At 43.6% G+C, this 22,719-nt stretch overlaps 1 protein-coding gene across 2 annotated transcripts in view; it reads right to left on the bottom strand.

Annotated features, from left to right (window-relative positions):
• Positions 1-6,696: 6,696 nt before the first annotated feature.
• trib2 (tribbles pseudokinase 2) overlaps positions 6,697-22,719 on the bottom strand; it is a 59,442-nt gene continuing 43,419 nt past the window's right edge. For both annotated transcript variants that reach the window (XM_086190482.1, XM_086190483.1), the window contains 3 exons: positions 14,551-15,892; positions 12,370-12,662; positions 6,697-9,327 (listed from right to left, as the gene is read on the bottom strand). In XM_086190482.1, coding sequence (XP_086046608.1) covers positions 8,853-9,327; positions 12,370-12,662; positions 14,551-14,820 — 1,038 coding nt within the window. In that variant the 5' untranslated portion in view covers positions 14,821-15,892 and the 3' untranslated portion in view covers positions 6,697-8,852. The remainder of the gene's footprint in view (positions 9,328-12,369; positions 12,663-14,550; positions 15,893-22,719) is intronic.

Here is a 22,719-nt window from a genome sequence, read left to right as displayed (position 1 = left end):
AGAGCCATTAATGGTTGCTCAGTGCACCAAATCATTCTAGATTGTTGCAATTAGAAAACAATGACCCAAAAAGCTATTTTAGGTCATGCGCTATCGGTGGGGGAAGCAGCAGAGAGGATAATTGGGTATTGACAAAAGAGTGTGAAAAGCAAAGACAGCATGCGAGACCACTTTCCAATTTACTCTGTCATCTCGAGGCTCTGATTACGCTGTTTACTGGGGCAACGCTTGATAACAACATTTTAAGGTGACGCAGAGCAACTCGCATAAAAATATTGCGAACGCTTAATTGGGACGATGCCTCCATTCTTCCCGTAGCTGCCTGACACGCTCGTGACTTCCTGGCTCCCCAGAGTTTAATGTACTGTCATTCACTTTGGCTTTTTTGTTGTTGTTTTGTTTATTTGTTGTTGTTGTTGTTGTTGTTTTTTCCATATCTTCTGAGGTGTGAACTCCCACTAAAAACACTACGTTGAGAGTTAATTACCAGACTGGCGTCATCACAGTTCACGTGCTTCTAGCTTTCAATGCGTTTCCAGGAGGGTTAAAAAAAAAAAATGAAAAGAAAAAAGATGGCATGTTATCGGAAAAAAAAGACACAATTCCAGCTCTCGTCGGCTGGAATTGTGTCTTCATTTGTTCAGCACTTTTCACAAAAGCTGTGCAGTGGGAAAGACAACACAGGCGCATAAAGAAACAGACGAAAATCAATTAAATAGAAATTAAATAGAATAGAAAACCACAAAAGTAGAGAAGTAAAAGTCGGGGGGGGGGGTTCAGGTGAATAAAACTGCAAATAAAAAGGAATCGAAGGGAAAGATTCAAACGTAAAAGAATGAAGTTGACATGTTAGTGATTACCAAAAATAAAGGAAAAGGGTAAAGTATTAGACTCAAATGTAGGATCAAGGCACACATTTTTTTTCTATTAAGAACAAAACAAAACAAAACAAAAACCACCCAGTGTATTTAAATATCAAGAGAAAGTAAGGTAAGGGTATTCAAATTTAGCTAAAATTCACAATTAAACAGATAATTATAAGATTCCAATAAATGAAATCTACTTATAAGCTGATTTTCAAATGGGTTTTGAGTTTTTCTTTTTCTACTCAATACTTTGTTTCCTGTTTTGTTATTAAGGGAAATACTGGGCTCCAATTACTTGTTTTTATTCAGTTGCTACCCAGGTCTTGGTTAGATAAATGTGAGAAGAAAAAAAAAAAGATAAAATGTAAGAGACCGTGATATGAAACTACATGCAGGTTTATTATTAATACAAATTCTCTGTGGTAGAGCACCATCTAGTGTCGAAGACTTGAATTCGATTTGTACGACTCTCCAGGATTATACATGGTAGTTCTGTGCACCATAGGCACTCTTTGCTGCCCAAGAAGAAGTATACTTTTGTAATGTACTTGTATTTTAATCATTCTGTATATCTTCAGTAAAAGTAATTGTGGCGTCTTCTCATGGAAATAATTATTGCTGAAATCAGTTCGAGGAAAGTCTTTAAACTGGGTCCAAACGTATGTACAAATAAAGCCTCACGTTGATTGTTATTTCACATCCTGCCTCCCTTCGTCTGTGCTGCTCAGGTGTTGTCATCCAGAGCCAGCAGAAGCATCATGGCTGGATGGAACACAACAGAGGCCATCTGTTGTCGGTGTGTTTTCTTTGGTGCCCTGCCATAAAAGTCTGCCAGAACACCCAAGGGTGCCCATGTGCACCGCGCTGTGCCTGGGGACAGGCTGACTGAAAGACCTTTATAGCTCACAGGCTCCACTGGGGCACGCCTGTATTCTTCCAAAGCCCAGACACAATACCAGCGGAGTTTGAAAAGAGGCCTTGTTGTAGCAGGATCGTTACACCGCCATGCCATTAACCTTAATTGGAACAGCTCGGTGGAACATAGAAAAACTTTTAGCCATCTGAGACAGCGATGTGGTTCCCCTGAGCTGCATAAAAACAACACCGAGCTCAAGCCGAGTAAATTCAGTTGCGTAACACTCGTATTCTGGTTGAGGAGCTGGAAGTGCTTTACATAACAGACGCACAACACAAATTTGGGGTGAAAAGACACTCCTCCTTCCATAGTTTTGGAGTAAATAGTGCGACACTGCTGTGTTTACTGTGATTGGAAGTAGCCCTTGAATAGATGGGAACGGATCGAGCTCTTTATAAAAACACTCAATCTAAGTTTATTTGCTCAATGTTAGAGGAACACGTCATGTTTTTTTTAGGGGAATTATCCTCCTTTTCTATCCTCTCCAGAGTCGGACAAGAAGATAGATGCCCGATTCGCTCCTCTGCATGTGCAGTAAAGGGCTGGAGACCCACAGAGATTAGCTGACCGTTAGCTTAGCACAATGAATGGTAGTGGATGGGAAGTGTTAGCATACCTTTATCTAAAGTCATCAAACATACTTTTGTAAAAATGGTCTTATTCTGCGATCGTATAACTAGGGTTGCACATAACGTCTGTTACAAAATGTCAAATCAAAATTATAAGATTTTGAAATTTTAGAATCAGACACTTGGCTGGAACTTCTTTCCTGACAGGGCTGCACAGTCTCCATGTTCTCCCTGTTCCTGTGTGGGTTCTCTCTGGTACTCCAGCTTCCTCCCACAGTCCAAAGACATCAATTTGGGGACGAGGCTGATTGATACTCTAAATTGACCGTAGGTGTGAATGTGAGTGTGAATGGTTGTTTGTCTCTGTATGTTGGCCCTGCGATGGACTGGCGACCTGTCCAGGGTGAACCCCGCCTCTCGCCCGTAGCCGCTGGGATAGGCTCCAGCCCCCCCGTGACCCTTAACAGGAATAAGCGGAAGACAATGGATGGACTTTCCTGACAAAACTGTTGGGCGCAGTGACTTGACGCAGCAAGTCTCAATGTGACTAGAAGAGTGACCGCCTCCACAAATCATCCCGGATCTATCTGATTACTTTTATCAGAGGTATGCTAACCTTCCCATCCGCTACCATTCATTTTGCTAAGCTAGCTAATTAGCCAAAGCTAACTCGACTGAGAGAGAAGGGTATCTTTCCCCTTGCCTGGCTCTAGGGAGAATGGAGAATAAATACATTTCCCAAAGAGTTCCTTTTAGGGTACTGTTCTAGATTCATAGCAGAATAAAAATTCTTAATATCAACATTGCCACAGCACGGTGTCACAACTGTAGAGGCAAAAAAAAAAAAAAGGGTGACATCGTCAATACTCTTTATTCAACACGCACTCATCCATATCCAAACATATAACGGACAATTTTAGCTTTATTCCTCATTAGTTAGCTTTGAGGTGTGTCTGCTGTACACCACAGGAAACATGAATTATCATCTCCCATTCATCACATGAACAGCCCGCCATATTTCTGTAGTGATGTGTTCGGTCTATTCTCATTAAGCTCCGTAGAGACCGGATTACAAAAGAGGATTAAATTGACGGCAGGATTTTCTGTAGCAGAAGGTCACTGCTCGCAGAAACAGAAGCGCCATCGTAATTTTGTATTGTAAAGTTAAGAAAACTATTTACATTCCTCTCTGAACTTAATCCTCCCCAAGTACTTCCACGACGTTGCAGTTTGTCTTTTTGTCAGAAAGCTGAGAATAAACCCAGAAAAGGCCCAGAAAAATGACAAATAAACTCATAACTCGAATGGTTTTCCTCTAACTAAACAGCAAAGGCTCCCGCACAAGCTGCCAACGCACATCAATTATTTAGCTCAGGCGGAACCAGAGTCGAATGTTTTAGTGTGTTTTCCAAGTCTTGAAACGGTTTGTGAATGTCAACAGTTTGCACCATCAGCTTGACAGATTGTGGAAATGCACAGTACTGAATAAAAAGTGTAAACACCAGATGAATCACTGCTGTCAACAGGCAGCACAAGCAAGCAGGAGATGAAATGTTGCTGTCTGCAGTTCTGATCTTGGCTTAGCCAGGACTTGGAAGCTGGAACTTTCTAAATTTATGAACCAGGTCAGATTCTTCACGTTAGAACTGGTAGTACGGTTTGACCCGGGAGCGCTGTTTACACTGCGGACACCTCCTTCCCGCCACTGTGGAAAGCCCCGGAGAAGATCTTGGGACACTTAAAACATCAGAACTTATAAAACTAAATCCAATGTGAGCCCACGAATTACACAAGACAGATATTATACTCGTATTAAGATGAGATTGTCGTAATTCAACCATGTCTGGAGGCCACTCGTGCAGGAAAAAGCAAACCTGTCATTTTAGCGAGCTGAATTTAAACAGCGCTTCTCAAGTTAGAAATGAAGATATGACAATTAACAGTAAAGGTGGATACTTACAAATAATAAACGGCTTAATTAAAAAAAAAAAACATGCTAATAAAATTCATCAGTTTCATGGATGTACACTGTGAGACATGATTCAATTTCAGACCTCATTGATTTGATTTGAATTTCCCAAACAAAAGATATTGTAAAACCGGTTGCTTCAGCTATTAAAATCCTGGTGCTTTTTTCTAACGAGTGGGATTGTTAAAGGGTTTATAAACTTTAATGAATGTTCATATTAGTGGTTACAAAAAAAAAAAAAACCTTTATTCACATTTTATAGATTTTTTTTGCAGACATTTGCTGGGTCATTAAAACCAGTGTGTTATATTCAAAAATTTTAAATATATGTCTTTCGTTGGAGACTCAAAGGTTGGCCTCGGTGGAGGATCATAACTAATTAGCATATTAAGAATTCATTAGTTCATGATTCCAACTCTTTTAGAAATCTAAGCTGGGTTGTAATATTAAGAGAAAATTATTTTAATTTGCACAATCAACTTTTTATACACTTAAATCTGTTGCACTTGTGTTGAATTTTGCCAACAAGCTCCTTTGCTGTCGAGGGATTTTTTTTTTTAATTTTTTTTATTATTTTAGATGAATTCTATCATGTGGCCACTAGAGGTCAGGCTAGCACTGAGCTCATTGCAGGGGGGCCGTGACCCATCCGCTCAGCTCTCTGCTGATGTTCTGACATCTTTCATCTACGTGATAGCCAGCTGCCATTTCAGGGCGTGCCCGTCTCAAAACAAGGCCTCGGCGCACGCCACGCCGATCCATCAATTTCACTCGAGTTTACAAAGAACGCGTTACGATGTGGCTGCCAAAATACACGTGCGGCCCAGAAAGCTCATTTGTCATCTTTTGTCCTGCATATCAGATGGAACAGGAGGTGGGGCTTATGTTTTCCATATAATAAAACAAATTATGCAAAGGGCGCATCAATTGATCGGAGCTTAAATTGTGTGCCGAAGGAGCGCCTTCAAGAATTCAGGCTATTACAGCAGCTGCCCGCCTTGTCTGATGGGTTTAATCAGGATTAGCCTGCGTGAACATGACAGGTGGAGGAGCTGTGGGCACACGCACATCGCTGCTTCACACCGACGGAAGCTGAAGTGGTTTCCCTCCTGAGAGGGGCTTAAAGACAGGGTGAGGGCAGATGAACCCGAGGAGGCCTGGCTGCCTTGGAGAAACGCGGCGTTGTCACGTTGCAAGAGACTAAAGACGGGCCTTTGGGTTGCTCATGGGAACGCCTGCAGTAAAAGTTATTTGACTGTTTCCTCCTGCGTGCAATCATTCAGATGAAATGGGGCTGACGGAGCAGTTCAGATGGAGCAAACGTGTTTTTCTCATCGCTCATTTGGAACCTATTCAAGCCGCGCGCTCTGATTGCAGTCTCGTGGTGATGAACTGCTTTTGTTGGAGCGCGATGGCTGAGTGTACTGGAAGTGAAAAATAATATATATCTATATAAATATTTTTTTAAGCACGTCTGTACGAAATGAACTGCTGAAGCTCTCCATCAGAGCTGGATTCACTTAATTGGGTGTTATGGATGAGCGGCCTCTTCACACGCGGCAGAGAACCATCCCTTGATAAGCCATCAAGAAAGGCTTCCAGGGTTGTAGCTCGTCGTACAAAACGCGCAGTCAAGAACTGGAGAAGCACCGTAAAGGTCTGCAACTCACAATCATTTTCATCATCGACTTATCCGCCAATTACTTTAGTAAATAATCAATGAATCGAGTCTTGAAAAATATCCTATCTCAGACCCCGAAGTGACGTAAGCAAATTGCTCCTGTTGTTCATCCAACGGTCCAAAACCTGAAGGTTTCTCTGTAAATAAATGACAAAAATCCCTAAAAAAAAAAATAAAAAAAATCCAAGAATCTGGATCCCAAGAATGTTTGCTACTTTTTCCAAGGAAAATATCAAAAGGATGAACTGTTCGACTCACCAATCTGCTAATAAGTAATCTATCAGAAACACCTTGAGGCAAGAATGAAACCTTTTCAGTTTGTTTCAATCAAAATCCGCCTGCGCGTCGGGGGCCATCCCAGACCTGCTCTCGGCCCTGTGCTTTTATTTTGAATTGAGCGCCGTTTCATTGGACTTGCCACTTCCTGTCCTGTTGTTCCTGGCAATGAAGCGTTCACGCGATCAGGTTTTGGCGCGAGGGTTGAGAGAGACACCCATGCCCAGTCCGTCAGCGTCTCACCTGGCTGCAGCGGCGGGACGCACAGGAAGGTGCTGCAGCGGCGAGTCCCAGCACAAATGCGGCATGGAGCCTCTCACGGTCCACCGTCTCAACCATGTGCATGCACAAGTAAAAACCAAAAGCCCCCCCCCCCAAAAAAAAACAAAAAACAAAACAAAACAGCAGTTCACAATTTATTTACTGAATAAATTTGGACAAAACACCATAATCTTTTACAATACAATCAGAACATCTGAGGCAGATATCCCACCATGCACCACCCCCCTCCATGAAACAAAAGGACTAAACCATTAGCACCAACTCAGCACCAACTTAAATAAAAAGGAAGCTCAGTCTACAAAGTAAAAACCCCAATAAAAGCAATTTAATTGAAAAGCAACTCAGAAAAATAGCAAAAACTGAGAATTTTCGTGTTTTCCTTTAAACAAAAAAAAAAAAAAAAAAAAAACCAAAACAAAACCAAAATAAAAACAAGAACAAGCACCCCCTCCCCCACCCCCTGCTAGGCAAGCTATAGCATTCATGGGGCACATGCCGATGACTAGATAAAAAACACAAATTCAAGTAACATTGAGAGATACGACAAAACATGTCAACTGGTACCCATTCCGAGCTCGTCACAGAACCTACGCAGGAGTAGAAAACTATGAGGTCCTGGAGTGAGCGTGTGGTGGCGATACTATCACTGAATATCTCAAGGTTGCTTTTACTTTTATTTACCGGTTTTTTTTTTTTTTTTAAGTTTTTCTTTTTTAAGAAATGAGGGAGTCTGGGTGGCGTGGGCTGTCGGGCACAGGAATACTGGCACAGAAGATATTTGTGTTAAAACTTCGGACAGACATTTCCCACTTTGCATCTGTCCTGTGTCAAGATATTGCCTACATCATACATGAAAAAGGAATCTCTGAATAAAGAAAAACCCTGCAATGTAGTTTTAAATATATATATTTCTTTATATCTATATATCTATATATATAGCTGTTACAATTTAAATAAGTGTTGCGTTCTTGTTCCAACAAATGAAGAATGAATTTAAATATTTCGATAGGCGGAATTATCCATTCACCATCAAGTGCACGATGCCATGTTTGGTGGTTTACCAAGAAAGGTTTTGTTGTTGTTGGGTTTTTTTTTTGTGTGGTTTTTTTTTTTAAAGATTGAGGTTCAGGGAGTGATATCAAAGCAGCAGTAACAAAAAGACTGGAATAGCTTAATACAAAAGAAGAGAAATTACTGTTCAAATAGGGGTTACTGGGAAAAAAAGGTGGTAAAAGGCTTAAGGGACTGACTGAGGAGGCAGAAACAAGTTATGAAACCAAGGCCGTCGAGGAGTTAACATACAATTCGACACAAATGAGGGATGACGAACTCAACCATCAAACAAAGACGAGGTCAAACATGATGATGATGATGTTGAGGAGGAGGAGGAAGAAAAAGCCAATTCTCAACCGTTTCTTACCCAACAGATCCAGGTCAACAATTTAAAGGAACATGCCAGCATTTCAGGAAGACCACTTCATTCCCATTCCTCCCCCACACCAGACGGGAAAATGGACACTCCTCTCTTTTCTGAGCATGCATTTCCTGACGGGGCGCATGGATTTTGACGCCCGCCTCATGACTTTAGCAGGTAAGGCAGAGCCGTGCTGACACTTCCTGTGCACTAGCATTCGCTGTGCTAAGCTAACTAGCAATCAGCCAGTCCCTGTCGGTTTCCAGCTCTCCGCTGCACACACAGAGCAGAGGGGGGTTTCAATCTCTTCTCTGGAGGATGGCAAATGAGGCGTTTTCAAAAGGCTGTCGCGCTCTTTGAACAACCTAACGTTTTGAGGTCTGACGTTGGGGCTGCGGTTTTAATTTGATGCCACCTAAAGCTATGACGAAAAAAACAAAACAAAAAAAAAAATCTGTAGGAACAGGTGTTGCAGTTCATTCTGGATTGTTCTCCTTGGTTTCCTGTGTTCAAATGTCCCTTCATGCTTCCCATAGTGTCAAAAAAAAATTAAAATTGGTGAATGTGTCTACTGTTATGAGCACCACATCAAACCAAAAACAGATCCAAAAAGTACATTTGCTACATTGTTTGCAACTTGCATGTCTGGTGGCAACTTCCCAAAATGGGAGGTGCAACACCAGGTGACGTATAGATGCCATTTGTCATGCCAGGCTCAAGGTTTTCCATGAAATGGTGGAAAAAGGAAACAAGATGGAAACACCTTTATTATGAGTGACAAATGTTCACTGATTAATCTCTAAACTACTGGTTTTGGCTCTGCCGAGAGCGTGGCGAGCCGACCGTGGCGGAGTCATCCGTTTGTGCTTGGCGTTATGCTCAGCTGAAGAACTGCTCCAGCTCCTCCTCCATGTTCACCTCAGGCACCATCTGCTCCTGCTCCCTTTCTGCTCTACTGTGCACTGCTGTGCCCACTAGCCCACCCGAGGAGGCAAACCACGGGTGCTCCAGAATCTCCCGAGAGGTGAGGCGCTCCGCGGGTTCTCGGCGGAGGATAGAGCGGATCAGGCACTTGGCCTTGGGTGTGAGCGTCTCAGGGATGTTGAAGTGGCCCCTGCGGATTTTGCTAAACAAAGAACCAGGCTCAACGTCATGGAAAGGGTAGCGCCCCACGAGGATGGTATACAGCATGACGCCCAGGCTCCAGACATCAGCTGCCTTCCCCGAATAGCTGCCGTTGGCATTGAGGATCTCTGGACTGACATAGGCTGGGCAGCCGTGTTTGTCTGACAGGGAGTCATCAAGACCATCCAGGATGTAAGTGTCCTCAAGGCTCTCCAGCTTCACAAGGGTTCTGCACACAGGAGAGAACAAAATGAGTATGACGGCACAAATCATAGACATGAAATCATTTGATAATGTCAAAGTTAAGTGATCATTAGCATCAACCTTTACACGACAACTTGCTAAAAGTATTTCCAGAATTATTTGAGACAACTACAGCACAAAAGACACTCAAGCAGGGTAATTTTCATTGATGGGCATCTTTAGTGTTTTAGATCCATCGCTTTTGGATATCAGAGGAAGTAGAGCACATAATGCTCTGGGCTTAAGTTTGACATTTTCTTTCACTTAGATAAAAGCAGAGCCAAAAGCAGAGGCGTGCACATCAGCTCAGAGAAACATGCCAAGTTTTTTGGGAAATACGCTCATTTGCCACCCTCCCAAGAGCCAGACAGGAAGATCTCTTCTCTTCTGCGCTGCATTAGGGAACTGAGACCCACTGCTAATTGCTAGTTAGCTAAGCGGAACCAATACAGTACCAAACCCCCGTCCAACTATACATCCACTTCTATAATTACATTATGTTACAAGTAGAAAAGTAGTAAGTAGTAGAAAACTGACAACCTCAAATGGTGGTATGCTAACCTGCCCATCCACTCCCATTCATTGTGCTAAGCTAACTACATCTCTATGGATCTCCACTCCCTAATGCAGACGGAGGTGAGTATCTGTTTTTACATCTTGAAGTAACATTTATTAAAAGGCACTCATCTCCAAACGTCACAACTGTAAGGACGGAATCATTGACAGAATTATCAGAGCACGAGGAAAGAGGTTTTTCCACACGCAGGACGAATGACACGGTTCAAATGTTGCCATGTGCTTGAGGTCCGTGAGACGCGATACACGAGACAACAAGCCAGAGTGTGTGACGCGTCAGCAGGGTGATTGACAGTTACAAGAGGTATACAACAGACATCAGGAGCACGGAGCAGGCATCAGGTTTTGCTTCCAGTCTAAGACTGAATTGAGGGCTAAAAAAAATCCATATAGTGTGCAAGAACAAATCTGTGGGCAAGAACGTTGCGCCAATGTTCCTTTGAGTCATTTAAATGCAGCATGTTACCGGATAGCAGCTCATTTATAGACACGTGCAAACCTGCATTTAGAGTTAAGAGGCCTCTGACACAATTAAATCCCTTTCTTTCCAAAATATAGCAGCGTCTTTTTTTAAAATGCTGTATAGATTTTAATACACGTGGCAAGCAGACAATTTGAAGCAGACTGTGGATATGACGTTGAAAAAAAAGAAGAAGAAGAAATGCGCCTTAGGTGCATTTCCGTCAACTGGTTTGGAACCAATAAGATAAGTAATGTACGGTTGACAGAAGACGGAGGCAGATAGAACGGCTGTGGTTCTAACGAAGTAGAAGAGGAGCCTTCTATTTTGTTGTATTGTGTTGGTTGGACTAGTTGTAATTGTTCTTAAGTACTCGGTCACCTGATTTTAAAATTAGCAATGTCAGAGTTTAACTGAATTGGGAACGTCCACCTCCCAAGCTGCTCTACGACTCTTTTAAAAAGGGCAGTATGACATCATCTGGTCTGGACTCCAACTCCTTCTGCACAGGCCTCATCAGGTGTCGCCCTCTTTCCCTCTCTGTGACTTCAGACGTGCCTTTGTCACAGATTTGAGTTTCAGCCAGAACGAATCTGCGTTTCAACCTTTAAAAGCCACTTCGCTCTCTTTGTGCGCTCGCGCCAGTCGAACAAGGAGAGCGGAATTCTCGACAGTTAATGAGCGCAACCCAACACTGGCCTGCACCATCACTCTAAAAAAGCTGACCTGAAATCAATCATTTCTGCAAGGGTGGGGTGGGGTGGGGGTGTTTGCATCCCAGCCAATGAGCAGTCTGGTGTGACATTCAAGGTCAGTGGGTCTGTGCTGAGTATGTGGGGCAGCTCAACTTCCCTTTTCCAAGAGTAGCGCCAACAAATGACATCAGGCATTCAGATAGAGGGAGGCGAGATGCAGCCTGCGTCTCTGACATCAAGAGTTAGATAGGAACTCACTGGAAACACCATTCCCTGACAAACAGCTATTAACTTTACTGTCAGCAGTAAGTATGAGGAATCAAAATGCTAAAAAGGTGCCTTGTCTTATTTGAGGTCAGCAAAAAAATAGAACAAATAGCTGTTCGTTAATAAATTTAAAAAAAAAAGTGTTGCTGTGGCAACGGACATCTGAAACGTTCAAGTGCAGTTTGCAAATTCTACCACTAGGGGTCAGTAGGCATGTAACATTTGGTCCAGTTGATAACCACAGCAGTGCAGCAGTGGCAGTTAAATGATGGCCTGTTTCGATAACCTGAGACATCGTATGCGTTCCAATGTCTCATGTAGCAGCCCTGCAATCAGCCCACCAGGGTTCATGCACGTTTTACCAATACACTTGCATGCCAAATGTTCATGTCCACAAAAGGAAAACTAATTAAAAATCCATCTTAAAATGTACCACAGTACATTTAAGATGGTTGGATGCAACGTAAACATTCATTTAAGTAACCAAGATTCGCCTCGGTCAACTCTACATGAACCCTGTCTGTGCGTACGCGAAGCAAAACTACCTTCATTTTCCAAAGACTTCCAGCTTTATTCTTTTTTTTTCTTTTTTTTTTTAATTCAAATTCCAGGTTTTTCCATGATCACACAAAGCCCTGATCCTCCCTTCATGTGGTTTTACGATGTTTATGAATCGTTTTGAGATGTTGATTTCTTTATTGGTCATTGTGGAGGCTGTAATTTGTGGTGTTGTTGACCTATACTGGATTATAAGGACAGGACGTCCTCATATTTTGTCAAACCTACCTCACAAAAACGGGACGGAGCAATGCATGCAGAGCGAGAGTAGACACAAAGAGCATGTGTTTCCTGTACTCTGCATGACATCAAGGGAGACATTTCAGACTTAATATAGTCTCAGGTTACGCTTTGCCAGTTGGAAGCTAAGACAGATATTACCAACGTGGCTGTGATATTACAAACTTGTACGGAATAAATGCCAAGAGTACACAGTGAAAGTCAAGAGTCCAGCAGTTTCTCCAGGACTCACCTGTCCTCATTCTTGAAGACGAACTTCCTCAGTTTCAGGTCCCGGAGGACCAGTCCGTTGTCGTGGCAATGTGCCACAGCCGAGGCTATCTGATAGAAGAGTCTGGCAGCTTCGTCCTCCCGCAACTTCTTGCAGGTTCGAACAAAAGAGTGCATGTCTCCATGGCTCCTTTCGAAGAACACATAAGCTCGCGTCTCCCCAAGCAGTATCTCGAGGATTTGGTTAATATGCTGGTGCTGGCCCAGGATGAAGTAGGCTGCCAGGGACTCCTGGTACCGGCCGATCTCAAAAACCTGCGGCCACAGACATAGGAAATGATCATGGTTATCTCCTGGTGCCAGGATCTCTGGCTGAGGATATTGGTAGAAAAGGGTTAGTTTGCTGTGTGTCCTATTGCAGAGATTCACATTCAACTGAAAGAGCTTCAAATGATCCTTTAACGAAGCTAAATGTGCACAATCACCCCCCCCCCCCCCACAAAAAAAACCACCAACAACTTCTGTTTACTTCTCGGTAGACAGAATAAAGCTGCAAAGATAAAGAGGCAAAGTGAAAGCATCATGTTAGTGAACGCACTGTACCGCAGCCTCAGGTCGCAGTGTCTCTTTTGTTTCCATAGTAACTCCCCCCCACCCCCACCCCCCCACTGACTTTCAGTACAACCAGTTCAGGTGAGAGGGCTCCTCCACACACAGTCAATTCAAATACATCCCAGAGCTCAGTCTCCAGGACCTCGGCTTCCAGCTAGGCAGGACTGATCAATCCTGGAAGTGGGGATTGATTGATTGACGCCCTACTGAACCCGCCACAAGGTAGATGAGGTCAAACGGCAGTTAGCGCACAGGTCGTGCCAACGGCCCTTAAATTATTAATGCAACGACAGAACATTATCTGGAGTCAAAAAGGTATGGGTTATTGGATTTGCCATGTCTTATGAGTCCAGTGGTGCGTGTAACTATTGTCTGGATTAATCTAGCCACTTAAGCCTACTTAGAGCTGGAATGCACCTGAGGGACAAGCCTGCTGCCCTTATAATCAGTAATATATACCAAAGTCAATAATATGGACTGTAAGTGGTGAGGAAAGGCTATTAGGTTGTCCTTGGTCTTGGGGGGATTCAGGTTTATTTCTGATGGTTAAAGGGTCGACTGCTGGAGCAAACTTGTAAAAGTCCCCGGCTCCGTCCGACCTCCCTTCAACACAACAAAAACCATTAATATTTGATGCAAATGGCACGGCACAACTGTGCGTCTGCACCTAATATCAAACCGCGGGTGAAGCATTACAGCTAAATCATTACACGAGGAGACAGAGAGCGAGAGCGAGAGAGAGCTGGGAGAGGGTGAGCGCCTCCGTGGTTACTCACTCCTTTGTCAACGTTACATCATGCAACCCAAACCATGCAGCTCGCCCCATTCACTTTTTCCATTAGGCTCCGCCGCCAGCTCCCTATTTGCAATTCAAGCAATTATTAAAAAGTTGAGAGGGGCCGGGTTTGCGAGGGACAGCTTCCAGACGCATGTAGAGTCTTGTTGAGTGCGCAGGACATTTCAGAGCTGCGACGAGCTCAGTTATTAAACCAATCACTTGCACAACCGTCGACGAGTTTTTATCCCATGTCCATTTTTGATTAAACAATGTCTGAAATGAGTAACATGGTGAAAGCCACAAGTACAGAACTTAGTCTACAACCAGGGCTGACACCTCCTCTTCATCTGCTTATCATTTCCACCGCTAATCAAAGAATCATTAAAATGTGGAGACGTTTCGCAACAAAATAAAATAAAATGCTTATCACCATTTCTCTAAGGAGTCAAACTGCTTTTTTTCTGGGCCATCCGAGAATCCAAAAGCTTATTTTCTAACATATGCGGCCAAATAAGGCAGCAAATCGGAGACTACAGAACTAGCAAACGTTTGAAGTTTTTTTTGTTTAAAGAAAAAAAGATCTACAAAAGATTGAGCAATTCATTTCCTCTCAATGACTGAAGGATTAAATGTTGCAGCTCCAGGAAAAAAACCCAAGGAAATCACCAGAAAATCCTGCATCCTGGCGGCTGCAGTGCACTGACATTTGCAGTTTTCAACACTAAAACCTAAATTACACTAACATGGTTGAAAGTAGTAAATGAAAAGGGGGGGGGGGGGTGTGGGGGGGGGGGGGCAGTGAAGCCCACTGACCTTACAGACGAGCTCTTCCCCGCTGTGCAGGTGGGCGGCTCTGAAAACGTGGTCTCCCTCCAGTGGCTCCAACAAAAGGTAGTCCCCGATGCGGGAGATACAGTGCGAGGAGTCCGGGGTCTCCGGCGGGCTGGGGGACCCGAGATTGGGACTAAAACTCTGATGCGACTCTGTAGTCCTTAAGCAAGATAGCTCTTCGAAATCGTGCGATTTGTGCCGCGATCTCCCATAACGTGAAATGTTAATTGGATTTGACCTCTGTATGTTCATGAGGAATGGTGTAATAACTCCACCAAATCCTGGGGGGAGGGGGGGAGGAGGAGGGGGGTGTTGAAGGGGGGGCCTTCCTCCTCCTGCTGCTGCTGCTGCTGCTACTCTTCCTCACTTCGGGCACCACTTTTATTTATCGTGCAACAATCACAAAATCGTTAATTAATCTTGAATTAAATAAAAAAAAAAAACAACGACTCCAACTTGCTGCTGGAGAATGCAAACTGTAAAATGCTGGCTTTTCAATCTATTCTTTTTCTTTACAATTTAACTATTAATTTGCCTGATTTTTTTTGTTTTTATCCATTAATGTCAATTTTCTTTTACTTAACTGGGATGAATTTCAAACCTGCTGCAGTTTCATGGACGCCAGCAGCGCCGGTAGGGAGGACGCAGCCGCAACAAAGACTACAAAAGTCGGCTTTTACAGTGAATGAGTGCTAAGGTGAACCCCGAGGCTCGTATGCCAGCTTTAAATTCTATACTATGGCACGTTTCATAAAACGGAAACAAATTTGATAGATAACGCTTGCAGGAAGAAGAAAAAGAAAAAAACACACGTACAAGCGGAATATTTAAAGCTTAATTCAGCTGATATCGAGAGAGAGGAGAAAAAGAGAGAGAGGGGGGACGGCTAGCAGGTGCAGAGCTAACTAGTTAGCTTCCTTTGCTAACTAGTACCAGGTCAGTGCTCGGCCTTGTTCCCCGGGATCATATCCTTGCAAAGCGATTGTCATCTACCACAACTGAGGAAAACCACGACCGGGATGCGGGTCTTTGTGTGCGGGAGTCCTCGTCTCTTTCTTTCTCTTTAGTCCAGTGGAAGAAACGCGTCGTCAGGTTGTTTGCCGTGAGCCGCTGGAAATGAAGGAAGGAAGAAGAAGAAGGGACGGCCGGCCGACTTTCCCAGGCCTATCCCCTTGGTTCAGCAGGACATCCTCTCTCCCGTGGCGCCGCTGGTGCTTCTTACGTGGCCGGGAATCGGAATTCATTCAGTGCAGAGCCGAGCTGCACACTTCTGCACACACTGCCGTACGGAGCCGAAGAGCCGCTGCCTGCAGGAGGGGGGCTTCTACTCACGCACGCACGCACGCACGCACAAACACACACACATACATACACACGACCCGCCCCCTTACGTCACTCCCACAGGAAAACCCCATTGGTCCCTTATAATGAGATGCAATGCAGTCATGTGAGAACAATGTACACCCCCCCCCCTTCTAATCTCAATGCATCGTGTGCTGGTAAATTGGATGGGGGGGGGGGGGGGTGTACTGTACGTGCCGCGTTACAAATGTGTTTCCTCCTGAAATGTCATTCAAGGAAGCAAGGAAGGGAGGGATCCCTCTCTCACATAGCACGCAGATATGTTACACACACACACACACACACACACACACACACACACACACACACACCCCATTTTCTACATGAATAAAACACCAGCCATTACGCTGCTGTAAATATTTACTCTACAGCCATGAGAAATGAGGCCTCTATCATGCAAAGATTAAAATAACCAATAAATTAACAAAACGTTTTTTAGGCCGTGTGACTTCAAATCAATGTCACCATTTTCAAATTCATGGGAAATTCTTTTATTCACTTCTCAAACGCTGTCGCTCCACGTTCAAAAAGAAAAACCGCCACGGCTCAGAAATACGTAACTGAAAAACCGAGAAGAAACAAACTGAAAAGCGAAAAGTTAATTTTGGACCGAGACGTCTTATATTTCTTGCATCCTCTTTCATTTTTCTGGACGCTGTTGTAGTTCTCTGGCCAGCTCTGTGCTGTAGAGTGAAAAGAAAAGAACCAAATTAAGCCTGATGATTGGATTGGATTCATTTTTCCTTCAATGCCCCAGCTGATAAAAATGTCCTTTTGATTTAGGGCTTATAGATTTTGGGGGGAAAAATATCTAATTATTTTGATATTGCAATCATGATGTGATCCAGAGTATTAGACAGAGGCATTAATCTGATGTCATTATTCACGTTTTAACTGTAAAACTGCGTCAAGATGGCGCGATTGTTTTTCTGTTTGTTTGTTTTTACAAATGTCTGTCCCCAACAGAGTTTTTTTCTTATTTTCGCAATTAACGGCTGAATTTTTTAATCAATCAAATGTCCAGGAAAATGTGAAAACTACTCATTAATAGTTCCCAAAAGCCCAAGGTAACGCGTTTAAATGGTTTTGTTCGGTTCCTCAAACGGTCTAAAACAAGAGCAGCAAATCTTGACATTTTGGTTTGACATTTCTGATAAAAAAAATAAATAAAAAGACTGAAATGATTGAGTATTGAAATATTTGGTGATTCATTGTCCTGCTATTGATGGATTGTTGCAGCTCTGTGCTGTACTACAGGTGCTGCTGGAGTTTTGACCTCTAAAGCCGCGTCCTTGACAGAAAAAAACGTGTTGACTTGCATCTCTGAGCTATAAAACCAAGGTGTTATTAGCTTTTGATATGACAGAGACTCACATTAAAGGGGTGAGAGAAAAGAAAAATCTTTGCCTGCAGATTTTTATTAAAAACTGGTGCATGTAAGATGTCTGGAGTCCCTGTCTTCCAGGGTTGCGCTTGTGTAATATATTGCAGAGTGAAGGATGGAAGAGGTTCATTATTCATTGTTCTTTCTAGATTATCAAGGGATGTGACAGCAGGATTGTGCAGTTCCATGTAGGAATCCGGGGCGGTGAGAGGAATGCTTGCAGCTGGATGCAGGACACTGACAGAAGTGTTCAGTTTAACCTTTATTCCCCTGTTTGCAGGCAGCAGCGACGCACACATACACAGACATACTATTAGGAATCTTTGTTTCCTGCTCGCTGCCTGCCTGGATAAGCCCCCGCAACATGGAAATGCATTTTTCCACACAGAGGCCTCTCATCTGGTTGCAGAATGTGGCTGCACCCACAAGCTTTTATATCCCACTCCTCAAGTTTGTATGTTGCTGTGATCGTCTCTGTGAGCCACCCACTGTAGTCTCTGTTACATCGCTGGAACAATGGCTCTGGTCTTGTTTCACCCATTCACGTGAGAACAATATGAAGAAAATGGTATTTGTGTGTGCGAGGCAACTGCATTTCTGCATTTGTCTATCAAACGGGAATTCTGTTAAGCCGAAGCCACAGCTGCGCATGAATCAGAATAATAATCCCCAAAGAATCCTTTTGCCCCGATTCCCTGATACACAGTGTGACTCATTTGCAGTGGAGAGCAGCACTCGAGAAAACCCACTGGGGCTCATCAGCTCTCCAGACACGCCTCCATGCTGAGGAGTAACGGCAGGCTGCCCCAGCACTGCCTTCCAGCCACAGCTTAGGACTGTGTGTGCGCCACAGAAAGGAGATGTGTCCTCGAAGACTGCTAGAGGTCAATGAGGATGGGTGAGCATCTCTGAATCCCCGGAGCGACGTTATTCACCTACTTCTTAATAGGAGATGTTGCCTTGTAGAAAATGATCTAAGGTCAGTTTCCTCTGTAACACTGAAGCTGCAGGATGGCTTCAAGGTTTAGATTCACCAGTGGAATAGTGGCAAATCAAAAGAAAATTATTAGAATGCACCTCCAGACTAGAGAGGATGATATTCTGCTGCAGAGAAAATAGCTTCTGTCACCACACAGGGATCATGTTTTTTTGTAGGCCAGCACAGAACTTAGCATCTTCATGGGTTCTCTTGACCAAATCTGTACATGATTTTTATACCACTACATTACATTTGTGAAATCTACACATTACCAGCACGATAATCTTTACAAATGAACATCACGTCTTTTTTTTTTTTTTTAAGTGTGCATGCAGTCTAGAAGTAGTGCTAACGGTATGCACATAGCATGCCGTTAGCTTTGTAACTTACAGCATAGTTACAGTACACGCTGCTGCATATCTGCAGTGTCACTACATATATTTTTGCTGGTATATATATATATATATATATGTATGGTATATATATATATATATATATTTGCTCACTTTCAGTCACTGTTGTTGAACATGAAGTATGTGTTGTTGTAAGTACAAATGACATAGAAGCCCTGCGGCTAACTAGTGTTTCAACAGTATAACCGCAGTGCTAGACCTCTGCATAAGTACAAGTGCCCCTAGTGGTGTTGGGTCTGCGTCAGTTTCAAGAATCGAATTTTCTGTTTTCACCGCAAATGTCCTCAACAATGTCTCTTGTTTAGCCCCTAGTTAGCAACCACAGCTTTTAGCACACGGACAAAATCTACGGGTTTCATATTCACTGATGTATTTTATTCCTCTGAACAAAACGTTCAAATATCCTAAACTTGCCGCAGACCTTATTTCAGGTGTATAACCCAAAGCCCACTGACTTGGAAAGGAGGGAACCAGACGTTCAACAATGCTAATTTACCTCCAGGATTCAGGACTCATTCAAGCGGGAGTCCGAGCAGTCACATCCACACCCTGCAGGTAGCTGCCACCCTGCAGGAAAGCGAAATGTGATCATATGCTAGATGGATGCAGAGGCAGAAGAGACGGGCGATGGGAGGAATGAGATCATTCAGTGAGAGTGAGAGGAGCTGTGAGGGAGAGCGAGGCAAGAGGACGGAGGATGAAGAAGCTGCAGAACGTGACTCGTGGCGGAGGGGGTGAAGAAGGAGGAGGAGGAGGCGGCTTCCCAACCTCCTCTCTGGGAAAGCTTTCTGCTAGCAAGAGAGTTGCCAGCTGGAGGATCAAGATGGACATTTAACTGAATGACGGAACATGATTAATACATGTTTGTAGAGAAACAGGAGGGCGTAAAGGGCAAATATGCTCGACAGCACTTCAGCAACATCAAGTTAACGCTTGAGGTTTTGTTTTGACTGCAGAGCTCCACTCAGGATTCTTATTATTTTTAGATTTACTGTTGAGAATGACATGAATTCCCATGATAATTCTTTTTATGGCCCAGAGTGAGCACATTCTCAGTTTTATTTTGGGGATGGTCACATGTGCCACATTCTGTCCTCTGTCTGCAGCGCTCTGGGACCTAAGGCCTGTTTTTCACCAGAAGAGCCAGGCTGTTGGCTTTTTTTTTTTTTTTTGGAGGGGGGGGGGGGGGTGTTGGGGCTTTGCTCTTGGTGTGACGATGACAATATTCCAGCTCGTTCTTTTCATTCAATTTGACAAAGCGACCTGTCACACAACAATTGAAATCATAAAGTGCGCAATACGACTAGCAGTGCACTTGTTATAAATATCGATTTGTAATAAGATCTACTCGTTCTAGAAAAGGGTTCTGACTGTGCATAGAACCACGCTGTATGTTTGCAATAGAACGGCCAACTTGCTGATAAGTGGCAATTTGTATCATGATGCATTCACTTGAGAAGAGTCCTCATTTCCTCTCAGAGCATCAGAGGCATTCAAAGCTTCATTGTGCTCTATAATGATAATGATATACTTTAAATAGCTCATCATACAGCCCTAAGAGAGGTTATGCCTCAGCCAGGGGGAACTTTTTGCCCCTGCCAGCCTCATGATTGGGTCCTTGTACCCCCCTCACACTTGCCAGTGTGTTCCACAAAGCAAGAAGGAGGTGAAACCTGATGATATTTCATGTTGTTGAAGGGAGCTAACTAAAACCTGAGCCATACCTGGTCAGTCTGCCATGCGTAACGTGAGCGTATCGCATTGCAGGTTTATTACCAGAGCAACGCATGTCATCTGTTTTTACACAGCGTGTATAGTTCATGTTTTTTTTTTGTCATCACACAACGATTATTTAAAAATTACGGAATCTCCTGTCATCATTTGAAGAAATTGGGTGTAAATGTAAAGAGAAAGGATGCAAACTGATCCATGTGGGTCAGTGACGTACATGAAAATGTTCTGTACTCCATGACGTAACGAAGCAGCAAAACCTTCACCCCCTGGCGGTACTTAAGAATTTTACTGTCTTCCACACTTGCACGGCACAGGGAGTGAGTCCAAATTAAAGAAGCTGACACATGGATAAATCGTCCAGTCAGCATCAAAGAAACCCAAGGAGACAATTTACCAGATCAAATAAACGCCGGCACTTCCGCTGACCTTATTTGAACCATAACTGAACGAGTTCTAGTGCAGCTACAGAGGAAAAACTCAAGCAAACACGTCATGAGTTCAAGCTGTACTGTTTTAGTGAGAATTTTGGTCCCTGTGAGGGAACAGGAAGAGTGAGTGGCGGGTCATGCAGATGAGACCTCTTCTACGTGGAGAGGAAGGATCTTAGCTCGGGGGGAGGACAGGATTGGCGTCACTGGCTCGGATCTCTCCTTCACGCAGTCAGACAGCTGAGTGAGGACTTGTGGCAGCTCTGTCACAGGACGGGGTGACTCACTGGCTCATAAGTGGAGAGATTAATAATAGTCAGGCATAAGAGCCACGCAAGTTAAACCTTCCAAATGCATTTGAGTGCCTTTTCTACCTCTCATTTACGTGACATTTTATATGACAATTCGTGTAATGGTTGATGCCATAAAGTCTTCATGCTAAATTGCACACTGTTTGAAGGACATTATTGTAATATTCTGTGCACTATATAGTCTAAAGCGACAGGCACATTAAGGCATCAGGCACAACGTGTCAAAACTGCCAAGAAAATGGAAGAAAATCCAAGTGAATGCAACATCACCGCAGTCTTTATTTTTGTTTTGCTGCTGCTCGGTCTGACAGCTGATATTGTCTTCCGTGTGCAGAAAACATTCCCTGGCACTGCTACTCCTGCATGGAACTGCCTGAGGCGTCCCAGGGTAAACCAGGCACTTGACGTTTTGGAGACGCGAGGCGAGGACAACAACATTATACCGCATTCTCTGCTGATGAGTCAGTCACAACTTTCCACGATGTGAAGGGGAATCACAACACAGGAGCTCAGCGCAGTTGGGAAAGTGCATTCAGCAGCGTTGCGGGTTAATGTTCAGCTTCAGAAACACAACGTATCTTTAGTTGTTGTAACCAGCGCAGCCATGTTACAGTGAGCTTGTTATCAGCGATGAACTCGTTACTTAATGATCTGTCAGAAGGAATTCCTATTACTCGTACACCAGCACAGCCGTTTGTCGGGTGGAATAACAAGTCTATGGATTTGATAGTTGCTCTACAAAACCAAATGTAAAATAAAAGGAAATCAACCAGAGTGATACAGTAACAACAGATGTGCAGGCAAGTCAAGAGGCTTATCGTGAAGCTCCTCTTGATGAAGGCTGGATTATCAGCCAGGCAAAGTGCGATTTCCCCGGGGCCTCAGACCATCAGGGGCCTGAGGGCTCCACCCAGATGGCACGTCAGTTTGATCCAGGAAAGATGTTGGACACAACGCAGGACAAACATTTTGATGAAAATTTGGTTGACGTCGAAAATAAAGCGTGACAACATCAAAAGATGTCGAGATTTTAGTATGTCGGAGAAGCGAGTTGCCACACACGGTGAAAAGCCTGCAACTTCCTACAAGGAGCCTCGTAGGAGCTGAAATGTCTTCAAGGAAATAAAGCCCGTGAAGCTGCCTTTGTTTAGCATTTAATTCAAATGTCAGTCGTGTATGAAATGTAACATTTTAGCAGTTGGATAACTTTGGATTTTGGTCAGTTTACAACAGAAACATCGTCGTCAGCTGACGTCAGTGTGACACATCAAATTCGTGTCCTGATGAATTACTTTGTCGTACGGTTGCAACATGCAATCTGCAGTTTTGACTCACTTTACTTGTCAAAACAAGCATCGAAATTGCAACTCATTCATGAGCATCAGAAGGAGCCCTGTAGGGCATGAAAATGTTTTTGCTCCACCTTTGTGAGACAGCACCCAGGACAGGATGATGTTACCCGTCTCTGCTGTCCAGACAGCGAGTGGATAGGACAGCAGCAGTGGACAAAAACTACAACTGCATTGCGGTTGTATGCATT

The sequence above is a fragment of the Aulostomus chinensis genome, chromosome 20, assembly GCF_037954235.1.
Source record: "Aulostomus chinensis isolate RoL2024-O1b breed Wild chromosome 20, RoL_Achi_v1.0, whole genome shotgun sequence".
Taxonomy (NCBI): Eukaryota; Metazoa; Chordata; class Actinopteri; order Syngnathiformes; family Aulostomidae; genus Aulostomus; species Aulostomus chinensis.
Note: the sequence above shows the minus strand (reverse complement) of the source record. Positions and strands in the feature narration are given on the sequence as shown.